This window comes from Pogona vitticeps, chromosome 5 (genome assembly GCF_051106095.1).
Source record: "Pogona vitticeps strain Pit_001003342236 chromosome 5, PviZW2.1, whole genome shotgun sequence".
Taxonomy (NCBI): domain Eukaryota; kingdom Metazoa; phylum Chordata; class Lepidosauria; order Squamata; family Agamidae; genus Pogona; species Pogona vitticeps.
The window spans coordinates 93,495,613-93,514,607 of NC_135787.1; the positions used below are offsets into that span (position 1 = coordinate 93,495,613).

The 18,995-nt window shown below is 46.6% G+C and overlaps 1 protein-coding gene across 1 annotated transcript; it reads left to right on the forward strand.

Moving 5' to 3' along the window:
- The first annotated feature begins 11,557 nt into the window (after nucleotides 1-11,557).
- On the forward strand, nucleotides 11,558-16,900 carry MSX1 (msh homeobox 1). Its single transcript, XM_020805799.3, has 2 exons — nucleotides 11,558-12,181; nucleotides 16,273-16,900. Exons 1-2 carry the CDS (start codon nucleotides 11,710-11,712, stop codon nucleotides 16,704-16,706), a joined length of 906 nt encoding a protein of 301 aa, XP_020661458.3. The 5' UTR covers nucleotides 11,558-11,709; the 3' UTR covers nucleotides 16,707-16,900.
- The last annotated feature ends 2,095 nt before the right edge of the window (nucleotides 16,901-18,995 follow it).

The window sequence follows — 18,995 nt, forward strand, 5'->3', positions numbered from 1 at the left end:
TGTCAGTATGCAGAACCTGTCAGCTTCCCGTGTTCCTGGGCAAGACCCACACGCGGCGAGGGCAGCGGGCGGGCAGGCGGGCCCACGCTCACGCCTCGTTCCCCCTGGCGACCAAACAGGGCATGTCTCCGGGGAAGCCGCGGCGGGCTCGGGAGCCGCTCTTGTCGGAGGAAATAGCCCTCGCTTGTCTCCCTCGAACCGGCGCCCGAGGGACGGAATCTTGCCGAAGCCGTCCTAGCCCTCGGATCCCGAACAGAGGGTGCGGTAGGGGGATCCTGGACGGGGTGCGCGCGGGCTGTGCTTTCCGAGCAGCTCCATTAAAGAATTCGGATTCGCTAGGTTTCCCCTGTCCGGCTGACGCGGTCCGGGGGGGACTGTCCGGGCGGTTTGCCGCCGGCTGGCCACGCCAACGGTGGCGCTTTAGAACTGGACGCCGGGCAATCTCACCTCCGTTGCTGGAAAGGTCAGTGTGCCGAGGCGAGGAATCCAGTGTTTGGAGAGGCTTGCTCTGTCCCTGGCAGATATGTAGTACCCCGCAAAATAACCAAAAATTGTAGTTAAAGTATTTGAGTTGGATCAATACATGTCCCGGATATTTGCATTTCAGTGCAACATAAATCGAGTTTGGGTGTATATTATATTCAAGGCAATATTTTATCATCTGGCCGTCTAAACCAACTTATTCCCGAGTTGTCCAATACTTTATACACCGCCCAGTACTTTATTCAACCGCATAATTCCCGAAACCGCTTTAAAGCGTTTAATAATATTTTCATGATCAAAACGCATTTTCAAGCGAGCACGTTTTAATATATTCCGTCCCATTCTGCGACTGTACATAAGGACGGTAGCTGAAGACATGCATTGGAGGACCCTATATTCGTGCGGCTTGTCGCATCTATGTATAAAACATACCAGCACTTTTAGGGAAATGTGTGATGTGAATTAAATGAATTTAACTTAGATATGTGATTTCAGTGAATAACAACCATGGAGCAAACTTGGTGGATTTTACTAATTCGACCGTGACATGGAAAGCTGATTCACTTGGGCAGTACCCTTTTTGGTTCTGTTGGGAGACACAGACAGGGCGATTTAGAATCCGTAGGAGAGGAAATAAAACGATAATCGAGGCAGTGGAAACATTTGTGGCAGTTTCCGAAGGGTATCGTGTCGATCTGTTTGCAGCAAAAAACAAACAAAAACCCACAAAGACCGGCATGTTTTACTGTTTGGACAGATTGAAGCCAGCTTGAATGGCTGCACTGGGTGAGATCAACAGCTCTTTGTTTGACCCCTAGGGATGTAACCTACCGTTACTGGGGTTCCCCGAAATCATGTACCTAAAGTCCATCGAAAGGGATAGTAACAAGAGACACACAAAAAGCAGCCTTGAGGCTTTGAAATCCGCAGCCTCATAGTCTTGGAAGTAACGTTATAGTCCGCTCTTTGTGCTAGAAATACTCGAAGGAGCTGCCCAGACCCGCTAGCCTTTACTCCGCCTTCTCCCAACTGTAGCCCGCAGGCAAATCCCCCTCGCTTAACACCATACCGGCCCGAACACGGCTATTTATTTCAGCGAGGTTGCGCGGGAGAACTTTGTGGCCAGCCCTGTCCTTCTTCGTCGTCAGTAGTAACCTGTCGACACCAAGGGAAATCCATCCACCTGCGGATGCTGAAAGAACCAAAGAGGCACCGACCACCGGGAAGATTGCGCTCTCTCTGCCTTTCCATTCGCAGGGCTAACACGCGAATTCCTTTCGGATGCATTTATGGCTGCAGTCCGGTACAAATTTATCAGGAAGTAACCCTCATTCAGAATAACTGAGACTTTCCTCTGGTATAAGATCGTTTGGCGGAGGGAGCCAGAGTCACTGAAGTCGGTGCGGAACTGGACTTCTTGAGCAGGCGCGCCGGGGACCTCGGCGTGTGGCTGAGACGCTTGGATTCGCACTAACCGCAAGGGGGCGAGGGAGAGGAGCCTATTTCCAGGCCCTCTCCTCCTGCACGAGGAGTTTGCCTTTCTGCCCCACGGGCGCTGTCAGCGGGGACCGGGCCCCGTGAAGGTCAGTGGAATGGAGCTTACTGAAATAAATAAAGTGGCAAAGGTGAAGGAGCGAGAACTGGTAGCAGCCTGAGCTGTCTGCTTCTTCCTGCCTAATATGACAAACAAAACAAACAAACAGTCGTTTAACGACCCGTTTAAAGAATACAGAATAAAGAGCTTGATTCTATTTTCTACATCCTGAAACTTCATCTCTCCTTTATAATCTGGACTTCCGTGGGTGTACCAGTTCCTTTTGTTTTGTTTTACCATGCACACGACTACAGGAATAAAACTGAGTATGCTTCCAGGGTTAGACACATTTGCCTGAAAGGAAAGAAAGTACAGTACATATTTAAAATACAAAGACTGGAAAGATCACCGGTAACCATACACTCCCCCCGATGATAAAATGGTCCCACAGATAAGAGAAATTGTCCCTATCCCACCATCTCACAGTCTGCCGATCCTGCACTTAAGCCTGAGGTCCAGTCATTGCTGCACCACTGGCTTTAAAATTATGCACAAGATATACTAAGCCTCCTGTCTTGATTCACGCTCGGCAACGCCGTGTGCACCTCAATCCTATGCAGGTTTTAGGAACTGTAACTCCGGTACAATAAAAGATGGCCGCCTCGAAATTAAATCCTTCTGGCTTCCGTAAGCAGCACGCTAATGGTCCAGGATGGGAAACCCAAAGCGAATGGGTACAATGGCAGCAGAAAGCCTCCTGTTCCTTTCTTGAAGTCCAACACAACACAGCACTCCGCTGGTTTAAGTGAGATTTGGTTTAGTGCGGCGGGGTGGGACGAATCTCACATTGAGTGACATCGGCCTGTTCGCTGGATAGGCTCAAACTGTGAACGTTGTATTTCATCCTGTAGATCAGATGGAAAATTCTTCAAATCAGACTAGAAAATCCGGAGGGAATCTCATGGGAGGAAGAATAGACATAAGGGCGAGGTGCCAGTGCTCCCTGAAAGGATCCTAACAGCCAGAATTCTTCCCTTCTGCTAACAGATACCCTAAAAACAACTGATGCCGGGTATCTGCGGTTCAAACCCAATTCTTGTCTATACCTGTTGGGAGGATAATATGTAAATAGTTCGGTTTTAGTTGCATTATTCCCACTGGAAGAAATCCCCTTGAGCTCCGTGGAATCAATTTCTTAAACAATCGACTTAATTCTAGCACAATATATTTGCAACGCTTAAGAATTAGAAAGTACTGACAAATAACTTTTTTAAACTGTAAGCCAGCAAATCTAAATCCACCCAGGTTTTAAGATCTTTAGATATTTTTTTTCAGCAGTCGAGAGAAACCTGGAGATCTTCACAGCTTAACTGCTGTGCTTTTCAGATTGGCCTAACAAAGTAGGGATTTTGGACACCCTTTGCAAAAGCCAACTTTCTTTGGCTTGAACCTGGGCATTCCAAGATAAATTGATCTGAAGTTAATGGAACAGCCAAAGAAAACTATTTAGAATACAGTATAGGTTATAAGGGTACAAAAGGCGAGATTTGTGAGAGGTTTGTTTTGGTTGCTGAGTAGAAACAATGCAGCCGGGGAACTAAGCCAGCAGCAGTATTCTGCCTGCTTGGTGCAAAAAGCGGTAGCTGGAATTCGGAAATACCTGACAATGTCATCTTGTTATTAAAGTTAAAGTCCGCAGTGTATAGCGGGAAGTTGCCCCGTTCAGGTTCCTTCAGACGAATGATAGATGCGCAGGAGCAGGCTTTCCCTGTATTTCAGATTGCGGCTTGTGTAGGAGGATTTGGTGGCGGAGCAGTTTGCCTAATCATATGATGGATGGTTAAGTTGCTGCTTCACATGCGGGATGCAAGCAAGGCAGGTGACTCCGGGTGTTGGGGGGGGGGTGGAGAGGGAAGGAGGAGTCTTGGATGCACAGCTCCACCCCCCTTTTCGGGCCAAGGGGCTCTGTCCCCTAGACATCTTGAAGCTTAAATAACCGTCAGGGGCGGCTTGTTAATTGCCTGGCAGCCAAGTGCCCCGTTACGCCTGATTGAGCTAATTGCTTTGAAATAGGATATATTATCTATAATTATAGAGATCTTGGAGGAGACGGCCAGCCGTGTGCTTTCATCTTGCTCAAGTGCATCAAAATGTCGCGATCAAATTAATTTGGGCCACTTGAAATAATGCCCTCCATTCATTCAGTCTTAAAGAGCCAAGGGTGTTTTTTTCTTCTTCTTTTGGCCGTGTGTGTTCAGTGGTGGAGGGGAGATTTTTTGTTCTGTTCTGTTTTTTGTTTTTAACCGGGACAGTTATTAAGCTCTGGGGTCCCTAAGAAGTGTTTATGGACGAGCGAGGAGCGCGGGTGGAGAGCAGTTTATCCGTCCTGTTTTATTTTTGGTAACAGCTTTTTAAAGAGAGACGTCGTTTGAAAACCTTCGAGGAAAAAAGGAGGGTATTGCTAGACGATCTGAAGGGCGAGTCAAGCGTCTCCCTCTGCCCAACTCTCCTCTTCAATACATTAGCTGCACGCTAAAATCCATAGGATTTTTGCCTCCAGGTGACGGTACAAGCTTCGGAAGTAAAGTCCTTGGAAGTCTTATGGACCTTCGTGAGACTGACTTCCGAGTAGACGTGTATAGGATTACATGTTATGTATACAAATCTGCAGTCTTGTTGCACGGGAGCAAATGTCCTTGATATATATGGCTCCGAAGGCTGTTCAGCCTTGTTTAGGGTGATTTAAACCTACGGTGTTCAGTGCGAGTACTGCACATACCTACGTGGAAACGTGGTTTTCAGAGCGACACACTCATCAAGGAAGGAGTTACGGCTCCTGTCACATGCATACCCGTTGTCTCGTTGTTCTACTTACTTTCCTTCTTGAGTTAATGTGAAGACATGTGGTGGGGAGGGGGGAAGAGCCGCATGTTTGAAAGCTTCCTCATACACTCCATCTATGCATTTTACCTCACCAGATTGCCTTATGGTTGATGGACTACTCCAGAGCACATTGTCTCCACCGTGATAGTATCTGAGACGGAAAAAAGTATGAACGTTTTGCCCGTTGTAGGTTATGTGGCCTTTTGTTTCTGTCCATTGAGTTTTCTCGGCAAAGATACTGGAGTGGCTGTTATGGGTTTTTCGGGCTCTTTGGCCGTGTTCTGAAGGTTGTCCTTCCTAAGGTTTCGCCAGTCTCTGTGGCCGGCATCTTCAGAGGACAGCACTCTGTGCTCTGGTCCTCTGAAGATGCCGGCCACAGAGACTGGCGAAACGTCAGGAAGAACAACCTTCAGAACACGGCCAAAGAGCCCGAAAAACCCACAACAACCATTAGATCCCGGCCGTGAAAGTCTTCCCGAATATTGGAGTGGCTTGCCAGTTCCTGCTCCAGGTGGATCGTGTTTAGTCAGAACTCTCCACTATGACCTGTCCCTCTTGGGTGTTCCTGCACGACATAGCTCATAGCTTCTCGGAATTACTCAAGCCCCTTCGTCACAACAAGGCAGCAGTCCGTGAAGGGGAGCTGGACCATAAAGAAAGCTGACCACCGAAGAATTGATGCTTTTGAATTGTGGTGCTGGAGGAGACTCTTGAAAGTCCCCTGGACTGCAAGGAGAACACTCCTACCCATTCTAAAGGAAATCAAACCTGAGTGCTCACTGGAAGGACAGATCCTGAAGCTGAGGCTCCAATACTTTGGCCATCTCATGAGAAGAGAAGACTCCCTGGAAAAGACCCTGATGTTGGGAAAGTGTGGAGGCAAGAGGAGAAGGGGACGACAGAGGACAAGTTGGTTGGACAGTGTCATCTAAGCGACCATAATTAATTTGACCCAACTCCGGGAGGCAGTAGAAGACAGGAGGGCCTGGTGTGTTCTGGTCCATAGGGTCACGAAGAGTCGGACACGACTTAACGACTAAACAACACAGGTGATGAGGCAGGTCAGCCACTTCCAGCTCACCAGGAACACGGAAAGACTTCGTCAGGAAAGACTGCGTTTGCAAAGGTGTGACAGTTAACATTGGTTGGCGGTAGATCTGAATCGGGAATATGTGCATTATTCACTGGATGTTGCACTCCATCTTCAGGTGCTGCTCCGTGACTCGAAGAGCCCTGCTTAGCACTCCGCAGGGTTGGTGTATTCCCAATGTCAGAAGGGTAGAGAGAATTGGAGCTGCCTGCCTTTCTCGGGGTTCCCTCACTCAAAAGATCCTTTTCTCGCTTTAACCGTCTGGAGCGGCGGCAATCAAACCGGATCAGACATCAGGTGCATTCCCTGAAGTGCATCGGCAGCTCATTTAAGGCGTTTGGGGTATTGGGGTTGGAGAACGGGAGTTCGAACCGCCTATTCGCTGGTGCAACTCTCTAAAGGACCTTAGGGCAGCCCCACTGCTTCAGCTTGGCCTGCTTGATAGGGTTGGTGCGAGGAAGAGAGGAAACAATGTACATCAAGGCGATCTCATTGGAAAAAGGAAGGATATAAAATGAAACAAACAAGAAGACAAGAGTGTCTGAGTGTGGGTCACACATGTATGAATGCCTGAATGTGCTCCCTTAAAAAGCATTATGTCTGACGACAGGAGACCCAGAAGTTGGCACAGTCTGTCGATTCCCTGCAGGAGTGCCAGTCATCATCCGAGGAGCATCCCTGGATAAACCAGCACTCGGGAAGTGTTTGTCGAATCCCGCGGCACAGACCGCCTGATTCTAGGAGACTCGACCCGAGAATGAGAGGCCTTGGGAACCTTGTGAGCCTACGGGACAGGCGGCTCATGAGGAGGATGGTGACGCACGGCTTGTTCGGGCTCATCCAATGAGGCGGCATTAAGTTTCGCTTCAGATCTCTGGGCTGCACCCTGCCAAAACCAATGAGCTGACGGATCCTTGTGACCCTCTCCCGACACGGTTAAGTCAAAGCACTTTGGCTTAGAATAGTTATGTTCTATTTTTTTCCCAGTGGAATTTGTTTCCAAGCAGGGCTAAAAGAGTACAGATTACAGCGCACTGATTGGGAATTGAGACTTTCCCCCAAGCTCAGGATCGGTTACAAAGCTGTTTCTGTTTTGTATTTTCAGGTTAGATATTATTTGCACTCAAGAAGACCTAGGAAGGTGAGTTCTCGACACAACGATTTCTCTTTCTTCCCTGGCTAGCTTTCCCTCACCAAAGAAATGTTAAAAAACCGATTGGCCTAGACGAGGATCTCTCAGGCTGTTGTCCACAATTACAATAAGCATCATAAAAATCTCCGAAATATCCTTCGCTCCGCCATGTTGTGCTGAAAATCCACGAAGCTTCATTGTCCCTCCTCTTCCAGCCAATAAACTCTCTTCTGATATTGTTCCTTATAGTGTAAGGCAGTAAACGATGCTAGCGGCTCCAGGGGGAGACTCATTCCTACGGACATAAAAGACCATTACGGAAACCAGCTCCGGCTAGGGCGGTTATATGGCCAGGTTAAAATTAAGGGAGCAAGAAGAAGGGCAGGAGCGTAAATTCCCCCTGTCCTTGCCAAGGAGGAAAGGGACTGGGGACCCCCGGCTGGTGTTCGGGGTACTCCTTACAGTTCACCGGGCTGTCTGATGCCCCAGCAGTTTGGGCTACTTGTGAGCTTTCTTTCCAGTTCCACGTGCACTGGATCGTGTCTTCGTGTCCTCCGACCTGCCGGGCTTTCCTCTGTGCTCCTGAAATCCTGACGCCTGCTCCCAAGAGGATCTCGTCTCTTTCCTCCTAGATCATATCCCCTTCGAAACAAGGGCGAGGAGGTGGGATGGAGTGGAGTCAAATGAACAACCTTGTCCTCTTCGGTAGGATTGGGGCCTGATCCGAAAACATCATGGACGGGAACAAAATGAAAATCGCCTACTGTTTGAGGGGCGGGGGAGGGAAGATAACCGGTGTCTCCCCAGGCTACACTGTGCAGGCGGGGGGGGGGGGCGGTGATGGAGAGGCGGGCTTGTCCGAGCCAGCTAATTTCGCCCGGCTGAATGTGCCGGTGTCCCAGGGTTTCGGCGCCTTTCTCCCTTGATGCGGGTTAACGTCCTCAATAGTCGCCTCCAGCGGGAGCCTTTGATGCCGCCGCCGCTGGCGCCTAAAGACAACATCACTTGTCTGCCTATTAGAAGCACTGACTAATCGTGACAGATTGTTTATTCTCGCAATTAGCGATGCAGCCGCTTCTCGGAGCAGCCGCTCAGCTGCTGCCTTGGACCGAACCGGCCTTCCCCTCCAAAGGGCCCGCTGGCAGCCCCGGGGGCCGAGGCCGGGGGGTGGGGTGGGGGAGCTGCTCTTGGTTGGTTCCCACCGACATGGGGAGCGGGATTTGGCTACGGGGGTCGAACTAAGGAAAGAAGCGAGAGATTCTCAAATCACATTTTGTGAGACATGAAACCATTTACTGACTTGAGTTCACAGTTTAGTAAACTCGAAAGACGAAATCTTTGAACTCAACAAGTATTTTGACCTAACAGTTTTAGGGAGGGGAGTTTCAGAAAGTGGCCCTATCTGGTAAAATGGTATCCAGAAGAGACACAAAAATCTCTACACATTCCTTTAAAAAAGAACTGCGAGGTTTTTAACATTAGGGCTGGTTTAGGCTGGAACTCTAAACACATTCATTGCCCCCCCCCCGTGGTGAGAGCGATCCCTTGGAAAGGAAGGCCGGATCGGTCCAGAAAGTGTAACTGTGGGAGGAAGCTCCACTGAATTTAATGCCAGTTACTCCTAAGTAAACATTCACAGGGTTGGTGTCGCCTGCCATTTGGATTAATTCCACGCACAACTCAGCACTCACCGGCATGTTAACTGGGAACACAGTCCAGCCACGTCCCTAAAGACAGCCTCTTTCACAGTGACGATCAGCTGGACTGCGAATTTCAGTCTGCCCCCGCCCAAAACAACAACAAAAACAAACCCGAACCGGTGTGGTAAATTTGACTGTTATCTGAATAAGTGACTTCTCTTACAGTGTTTCAAGTACCGGAGTGAAGCCCCAGTTTATCACCTCCTGGTTTATTTGCACAGATTCTTCGAAGCCCACAGTAAATATACTGTACGTGGATAGGTGAACTGAATATTATTTTCATTGATACCAGATATAATTTGTCCTTAAGGAATACTTCAGATAATTTCCTGGTGTCTTTATCCTGCCCACTTGCATATGAACATATTTTGTTGATACCGTCAAGATCATAAAACATTTTCCTACTTAGGCATCCGCTGCTCCTGCATCCCATCGCATCCCTTTATGAAATCTTTTCTCACAGAATGTCGCCTCCCTAATGTACTGTGGGGAGATTTCTGAAGAAATTACATACTTTAAAGGTTTGTTTTCCCTTGTATCCTTTAAAATAAACTTCGTCTAAAAAATAGCTGGCATCGGCTTGCGTTTCACCTTTCCTCTGTGAAAAGGATGTAGACGAATGATGAAAATGATGGAAACAAATATACTGTGTGTCTGAATTCAGATTCGTATATATTAACAAAACTGTTTTTCATGAACAACCCCCACAAATAAAACAAAATAAATACACATTTTTTTAAAAAAGATCCCTGTCCTTCAGGAGTCGGCAAATTGAATTTGATGGGTGCAGGAAGTGAGGGAGCCAGTATGAGAAAAAGAGAGCAGGATAACAACGGCAACAAAATAGCTGTAAGAAACAGTTACATGATTTGTCTTGATTATAGAGCAATGCCTCAGCCTGGCTGCATGTTGGGCTCCGACTGGAGAGGTGTAGCTTAAAATCGTTTCCCCCCCCCCCCTCGCCCACATCCCTGAAACTACCTGGGTGATCTTTTCTGTCAATCTGCCTACTTTACAGAGTCGTTGGACTTCTTCAAGCAAAACAGAGCCTAGAACGGCCATGGCGTTCGGATTAGAGTTCAGCCATGACCACAGTGGTTCACAAGAACCTACGCACAGATGTAAAAATATTAACTTTTTTCCATTAGGACCATACTAAATTCCTGTTCATCTGGTCAGTCATGTATCAGCAAACATAGTGCAGCCGAGACTGTGACATCCCTCCCTGCCTCCCTAAATGAACATAATCTCCAGTCTTCCGCGGGTCCAGTTAAAAAGACAGGAGCTCTGCCGTCCCTCCCTTTAGATAATTACCCTTAAATGACTGCAAGAGGCTCTTGTGTTTCGCCGAGATTAGAGCCCCGCAGCTATCAATAAACTTTTCCCAGCAAGCGGCCAATCCCATTATGAGACTGAGTTGTGCCTTTTACTGCACATCCGTCTTGGTCACAAGGATAAGGGATCGTAAAAATCATTCATGAAACAAAATCTCCTTTTTGAGACCTTAATGGGTCGGGACTAGAGGTTAGACTTCCTGTTGGGTATTAAAGCTTAAATCTCTAGGCACGTTTGTAATTATCAAATGAAACGAACCGGTCGCCACATTGTATATCTTATCTGTAGAAACACACATCAGATAAACAGGAGGGACATATTTTGCCACGGTTCTTTGTTGCTCTTTGCTTGCTTGTTCATTTGCGTATTTGGAAACTGAGAAAAACTAGTTTTCCTGGCGTTTCTCTTTTTTCCTCTGCATTTCTCCTATGGAGAAGAACGCGCAGCAATTTCAGCACTGTTCAAAATAAGAAGTTCGGCCGAATTTAATCAATGAGAAGATCACAAAATAAAGTCGCATGCATCCTCCTCGTCGGAATTTGAGATCTATGCGTTTTTCCCCCCTGTTGTTTACTAGTTATTATTTCACTAACCCATAGCCACCAAATGACTTGTCTTGTTCTTGATTATTTATTTATTGAAATGAACATATTGGGACTTGCTTCCGAGAAAAGTTGTTTAGGATAGGACTATACCACAAGGCAGCCAAAATGGATCAGTTTCCTTTTCCTGGTAGCCAATGTCAACTACTAAGCGAAGCACACGTATATATAAGTTTGTCCCACTGAAATCAGTTCATAATGCCCCAAATTAGTTCATAATGCTCCAAATGGGCGTGGAGCGAACACGGGAGCGGGAGAGCGAATAACTTTTCATTTTTCGCTCACTCTGATAAATAGAGAAGCTCGTCGAGCAAATATAGCATGTTTTTTAAATAAGAAAAAGGCTCACACCCAGTTGCATATTTCAACGCCGTTGATCGGAAAAGAGAGAGTAGGAAAATAAACAGATGGAAGGATTCTGGGTTCCAAAAACCAAGGCTACCTAACCGAGCTCCTGCACTTTCAGTTACAGAACGGCGGAGGGGCAGCCGAATCCAAACAAAACCCTGAGATGAATAGAATGCAAGCTGGTGTGAATTGGAGCCATTCGAAGGAGGAAATTTAGACACACAATTACTACACTACCAGGCCAAGTTTCCCACTAAAGTCGCCGGCCCCACGGTTCACAACGGAGCCAGCGAGCGAGCGAACGACCCGCCGTTGACACGCACTGGCTGAGTGCTCGCCCCCCTCCTCGCGCCCTCTCTTGCGCGTCGCGTCCAATAGGAAGTGAGAGAACCACCCCTGGGCGCGCGGATTGGCTGCTGGCGGAGTTCGTTTCGCTTTATTAACAAGTCCAGCGGGCCAGTGGGCCTCGGAAAGTGTCCCGAGGTGGAGCTGTGTGCAGTGAGGAGGCGCGGGTCCTTCTGTCCCGGCTCCGACGGCGCCCCCACCTCCATGAACGGCGGCGCTTCTGTCTGCTCGAGCTCCTGCTGGAGGGCCGGCGCTGCATGGCCCCAGGGCTGGAAATGACTTCTGTCCAGAGCGGGATCAGAGCAGAAGAGCTGCCCGCGCCGGCCTTCGTCAAGCCGGCTCCGGTGGGGGGGCAGGGGGTCGCCATGAGGGGAGAGGAGGACGTCGGCGACAAGCCCAAGGCAGCTCCGGCTCTGCTGCCCTTCAGCGTCGAGGCGCTCATGGCCGACCACAGGAAGCCGGGAAGCTGCGGCGGAGTGCGAGACAGCCCCGTCAGCGGGCCCGACCTGGGAGGGCCCTCTGGCCGCCAGAGCACCCTGAGCCCCAGGATGGGGGGATCTTCCGCCTCGCTGCTGGAAAGGCCGGCCTCCCCGTTAGCCGTGGCCAGCCATTTTGCCGTCGGGGGATTAGGGAAGCTGCCCGAAGAGGCGCTGGTCAAAGCCGAAAGCCCCGAGAAAGCGGACCGGACGGCTTGGATGCAGAGCCCCCGCTTCTCCCCGCCTCCTCCAAGTAAGTGGGCCAGCCGGGAACCGCAGCGTCACTTATAAAGAGGGGGAATCGTGAGAAAGAAGCAAATAAGGAGCGCCCTGTTGGTCACATCCCAGTTGAGCGAAAGTACACTTGGATTATACACCGGGTTTGGCTCCCATTAAATCAAGGTAACTTACTTTCAAGTAAACGTGTTGAGAGCGGGAAATGTGTCTGATGGCGCCTTGTCTTCTGGAGCTTCGTGCTCAGGAAACACAGGTATTATCTCTGTTTTAAGGACATTAACTCAAATGCTCAGGAATTCTCCAATGTGTTTACTTGGAAGTAAGAAACATCAACTTGTAAGGGTATTGACATTCCCCTACTAAACACAGCGGGCTGGACAGCTCGATGGTTTAGGTACGGAGTTCGATTTCCCACGGCACCCTTCCTGGGAGAAGAGCCAGCCTGTGGGCCTTGGGCAAGCTGCACAGCCCCAGGAGGCCTCCATAAGAAAGGAATGGTAAACCATTTCTGAGAGCTCTCTATTTAGAAAACTCTGCAAAGGGTGATCATAAGTCAGAATTCACTTGATAGTGCATGATTATTTTTACGACGACGACTACTACTAATATTGGGTTTCAATAGGACTTACCTCCCATGGGGGTGTTACAAGATAATGGTGTTCTGGCCCGGTCTAAACTGAACCCTAAGTATCTTGGAAGCTGGTATTATTGGGGATCTCTTTAGAAATACATTTACGGCCATATACAAGCCCCCAAAACTATTTTCTCTTTTTGACTCCTCGATAGGCATTAAACTTCCTTTAGTCTAATACTGCTTAAACTGATGCTTCACATCTTCATCATTATGAATCTTATGTCACCAGACTGCACAGGGGACTTTTGGGTATAGTCAAGCCCTTTCCAGTGCTCTGATGTTTGCATTATCATAGAGAGAAGCCTTTTCAGACTGTAGAATCTGTCTGTAAACTGTCACCAATCCTGTTGATTGATGCCCCATTCAATCTACACTTACCACTAGTAGTCAAGGTAACATGGGAACATCTTACTTGATTTTTTTATGAAGTAGGCAACATTGCTTCTTCTGAAATGAATACTGGATCAGTCACATCAATCACCACTCCCTCCACCATTGTATGGCTTCTAGGTTTCAGGGCCTTCTCATGACTGGAAAGAGCTCCTCTTCTGGGCTTATGATGAAGTGTTAAATTGTCATGTGTATACATCTCTTGGAGAACCAAGACACCTCCTTAATGCCCTTTACAGGTAGAAGTAAGTAGAAATAAAAGGAAAAACAAGCAAATCATAAAGCTCAGCCATCAGAAACCCATTAAGTTCAGACTACCTTCCTTCTACCATGCCTTCCCTCAGGTTCTATTGGCATCCAAAGTCACTTTAACTGTGTGTGCCATTGCCCTAAGCATGTTGATTTAGGGGTTATATTCCAGGCCGATAGTATAGTTTTCTTCCAAGTAACTGCCTAGGGCTTTTTAAGGAATAAAGGTATGGGAATGCATGCAGAAGCCAAAAGACTCAACTTCCCTGCAGTTCCTAGATTCGTTTTCTGCATAAACTGTAGCAAATGGTTTTCAAGAAAGCGGCTTGTGTTTTACTACATTTAGGAACAGCCTGTAGGCAAGAAGAATTAATGAGGCCTTTTCCTTTCGCTGGAATGTTCCTTCACTGAACTGCTGTTCTGCCCCCCACTTTGTTGATTAAGACAGATGATTTCTTGGCTCAGATTTATAAGAAATTCTGAATTAACTTAAACTGATGTGACTGCAACTGTGTAGTAAGTAAGCTCTGTCAGTATCAAGGGAAGATATTTCCTGTCAGTGTTCCGAGAATCTGGTTAGGCAGTAATGGCAAGTGCAACTATTGCAACAATTTCTAGCATCGTTAAACAGCTGTCTCTGAAGTTTATTTCAGAAATGTTCAGTTTTGAAACACTTCACATTTTCTGGCATCCTAGATGTTAACGTTTCAGATTAGGTTGTTTCTGAGTTGAGAAATGATCTCTTTGATTTCCAAACAATATACCCCGAAAGAAAACTCAAATCAAAAACAGAATTCCTTAGGTTTTACATTAGGACCTGGACCACTGTAGTTTAATTAAACTGCTTCTTCTTCCATGTCTTATCTTTGTGCACGTGTACCTAGAAATGAATTACCTGGAAATTATTTAAAAGATTTAAGTCCACTCATATTCAACAGTTGATTTTAAAATAAATCTTGTTGGATTGGGGTTTTCAACAGGTAATAACTTTTTTTCTAAAATTAGCCTTCCAAATTATTACAAAGAAAATCTCATTCATATTTCCTGTTACTATGTCAAGTAGGATTTATTCAATTCAATTTTCCTCCGATACAAAGCTAAGTAAAGCAGTAGTGAAGACCCGTAAGAAAAGGAACACTTCAAAAAATTGCATGTAAAAACCATGCAGAATCCTACTCCCACCACTAGAAATTAAATATATTACAGTACAAAGAATATTTGATGGTTCATATTGCCATATTGTGGGTAGCCTACGAAGGCTCAATGCCCTATGAGGTTTTGTTACAAAGATACAACAAGGTGCCCTATGCCTTCATTTTAGTGGCAACTCTGCAGAAAAGTTTCCAAGTGAATTGCATTTTTATGATTTTGTTTATCATCCACTGACAACTTGTGCATTTTTTTACAACTCAGAAGCCAGTCTTACCAAGCTTAATGAAATTTATTCAGTGAGTACAGAAGTGATTGCAGCCCTTGTTACCTTTTTCTGTTAATAGGAACATGTAAGCGAGCTATCACAGTTTCATTATGGAAATGTTTGGATTGAATTGACTTTGAAGCTGCAATTTCAAAACACAGTTTCTAGGAAGTTCCCTTGTATCTGTTGGACTTACTTACAAGTAAATGTGCGCAGGACTTGAAAACTTTTTACCTTTGTCCAACTGGGTGTCAGTGTCACTTGTAAAATCAGTGGTAAAAAAGGAACATGAAGTTTCCTTTTGGTGTTTATAATTAATGACACACACACTCTTGTTTCCCAAGAGTGGATTTGAATCATCCAGCCAGCCCTTATGACTTCGGTTGTTTTTTTGGGGGGAGGTTGGGGACTTACTTCTGTAAAATCCATGTTCTTTCCTCCCTGTTCTTTCCATTTCCTATTGATTATTTTCCCCAACAAAAAGAATTTATCATATCATGGACACAGATCCAGTTTGCTAAAGAAAAATCTCAGCCCTTAGGGTGTGATGACTTCAAGCAACAAATGTGTGAGAAGGAAATGTGGCGGGGACATTTCTGAAATCCAGCATCCAGTTCAAAGTAATTACTAAAGCATCAACAATTTTGAGAAAAATGCCTGGCACATTTCTTTTTCCTTCTAATTTTATCTGAATGTATTTCTCCAATACACTCCCACACTAAAAATGGTTTTGCAGGAACCATTTTATTTTAACAAAAGATGCTGCCTGATTCTTGGCCATATCTATCTGAAAATCAACCCTCTAACTTTAACGGGACTAATTCACACATGGTGTGCAGAGGATGACACCATCTATATAAACTGGAGAGGGTCAGAAACCAATTGGCCTAAATCTATTTACATCCTTTTAACTGAGTTTTGAATCCAATTGTTAGATATTTGGTAAGATAAGTCCAAAAGCAAGAAATAAAATCCTGGAGAAATATGTCCCAGTCAATTTAGAGAGACAGAAATATTGAGTCTAGAGGCAACTTTGGCCATTGAAGTTGATACTTCAGTGGAGAGAAAAAGCTTCAAGCGTGGACCAAGATGTCAAACACGAGGCTTTTCGCAGTAACACTGAATTCAGTTAAGCTTATTTCCTGCAATCTCTGGCAAGTTTAGAAAGGGCCTCTCTGTGTTCCGGCCCTATCCCAGTTTATCCGCAGCATTTGAGTTTAAATAACCGAAAGCTAAAACTTTATAGTCTCAGGAAGACTAAGAAGAGTCTGTAAAAAGACCTTGACTTGCAGGGTAGAGATCAGGGACGCGACTTCACAGGATTTCCCTCCCGGGGTTGGGTGGATGGGCTCCCTAGCTGGACCTAAGTCGGTGTGTTTGGTCCTGGCTTAACGGACGTCGTTCACTGTCTCCGCAGGGCGCGCCAGTCCCCCAGCCTGCACCCTCCGGAAGCACAAGACCAACCGCAAGCCTCGGACACCCTTCACAACGGCGCAGCTGCTGGCGTTGGAGAGGAAGTTTCGGCAGAAGCAGTACCTATCCATTGCCGAGCGCGCCGAGTTCTCCAGCTCGCTCAGCCTGACAGAGACGCAAGTCAAGATCTGGTTCCAGAACCGGCGCGCCAAGGCCAAGCGCCTGCAAGAGGCTGAGCTGGAGAAGCTCAAGATGGCAGCCAAACCTATTCTGCCGCCCACCGCCTTCGGCATCTCCTTCCCGCTAGGCGGGCCGGCCGTGGCCGGCGCCTCCCTTTACACCTCGTCGGGCCCGTTTCAGCGCGCCACTGGCTTGCCCGTCACCCCCGTGGGACTTTATGCTGCGCACGTGGGCTACAGCATGTACCACCTCACTTAGAGCCCGGCAGACAGCTCTTCGCAGCAGCAGCAGCAGCAGCCGCCCCTCCAGGAGAAGATGGGTGCTGCCCCCGCCGCCCAGGCGGGTCGGCCTGGAGGAAAAGCCCGCCCCACAGGGCAAACCTGCGGTTCCTTCTTGGTATAGAGGGGCATCAGCTAGCAGAGGAGGAAGAGAGAGCCCTATGGCCCCTTTGGGTACTCTCAAAAGACCCTAGCAATCCAGCTCCCCTTCAGGTCAGACTGTCTGGAGGCCCCCTTACTCTTGCCTCCTGTTCTCCCAACATGCCCCGAGAAAGGGTTTTGTGTACTGTGTAATATACTGTACAGCTGAAAAGTTATTATCATTTATATTAATAGCTATATTTGATAAATAAATTAATTTTAAATGACCTTGACTTGATAGGGCTGGACATTGCCTTCCAACTAGAAAGATCTAAAGGATTTCATTTATTCTAATCTCATGCTTTTTTGAGAAAATTTATTTATTTGCTTGGTCCAAAATAGATGTTGTTAAATATCTGGCTCTTAAATCAGCCCCACCCACAAAGAATCTGTCACAGTGCAGGTTGCCAGGGTCAACTTCCAAAGTATTCTGGTTTCCCTGGTGGCAGAAAATTCCACTGATTACAAGAAACCTATTGTACTTTTAGGGAATATGATTAGCTTAGAAAATATCTATAGTTCTTTCTCTCCCCCCGCCCCCCAACAGCATGTTCCCAAGAATTAAAGGGAACTTACGACAAGTATTTTGGAATAAGATGCACCTTAAAAATGAGCCCCCCCCCCATCAAGAGGACTTACTTGGGGGAAAAAGTCCAGTTGACATAAAAATGTTTCTTACCTTGACATGGCATACCTATACATTTCCTTATTCTTACAAAAATATATAGATATCCATTAAGACAATGGATATTCCACAATAGCCTTTACATCAAAACATATACATTTCAAAATCATAGTTTTAGAGGAATTGGCTAAGTGAGCAGGAGTCAATGTGCTGAAATAATTGATTATGCAAATCTGCTTTCAGGTGATTTTCCATTTGGCTACACTAGCATCCAAATTCAGCTGCAATCCTGTATATCTTGAAAAGTGCCTATTGGTCTGAGCAGCTTACATCTGAAAAGGTGCATTTAGGATTGTAATGCTAGTACTCACTTAGAAAAATGTTGGTGAAACAGGATTCTCTCCACAATCACTAGAGAGTAAATTGTTACATTTATTCTTACACACACACACACACACACACACACACACACACAGAGAGAGAGAGAGAGAGAGAGAGAGAGAGAGAGAGAGAGAGAATTGCAGCTTTGCATTTCAACAGTATGTTGCAGTTACAGGCGCTCATGTTTTTATTTTTAATTTGGAAGTCAGGGGAATCCTAAACACATTTAAGTGGAGGTAAACACAAATGTAAGTAAATGAAAATGGAACTGATGAATTGCATTTCCAAATAAACCTATTCAGAATAAGTGTGTTTATGGTAGAACTTCAGAGGAGCTGGGTTTACAGCTGGGCCTGGCCACCTGTGGTTTTCTAGATGGTTTGAGTTCACACCTCCTATAGTATCTTTCTATTGGGTAGAGCTGATGGGAGTTATAGGCCAAAAAAGATCTGAAGATCTAGCTGCCTTTCTCTGGTTTACAGCAAGGTTGAGGAGAAAATAACTGGGATGTTGCAAATCTAAAGGATGACATCTGCCCTTAAATGTGCTGGGTATGAAGAAAAGCTCCTAACTGGGATTACTTTTGAGCAAATACCCATGAAGGAGCTGCCTCTCAGTATTAAAGTCTCCTTCCCCCAGATAGCATCCCAAACTTAGGGAGGCTTCCTTGGGTGTAATTTTCACTTAAATGTTGGAGATTTACTCCCAAGTAAGTGTCCAGCAGATTGCAGCAATTTCCTATTACCAGGGGCATTCCTTTCATCATCAGTGCAGTATTGTTTACCCAGTGCTCAGATCCAGTAGCAAGAGGGTTATTTTTACTTAGTGTGACTACTAAACGTTGTCCAGTCATTGGGTGAGGGAGACTCGAGGCAGTGTACCTGCCTATGGGAGGCCTCGGCTACTCAGGCACTGGGCAAGTGGCAGCCCATATAAAGCATTGGCAACTGAAGAAAAGTGAGGAGAGTGGCTTTATGGAGCAACAGGGGATTCCGTGGCAGAGGCGTGACCAGCGATGATGCTGGGGACCGTCGGAGGAAGAGAAGGAGGGCTGAAAGGGAGGAATTCAGCCCCAGGGCTCTGCTGGTGCCTGAGCTGCTCTGGTGGACTTGCAGCTCTCTG

Coding starts and splice junctions, on each gene's coding strand:
- MSX1 (XM_020805799.3), top strand. CDS start 11,710: ATGGCCCCAGGGCTGGAAATGACTTCTGTCCAGAGCGGGATCAGAGCA. Junction 12,182..16,272: donor CTTCTCCCCGCCTCCTCCAA/GTAAGTGGGCCA, acceptor CTGTCTCCGCAG/GGCGCGCCAGTCCCCCAGCC.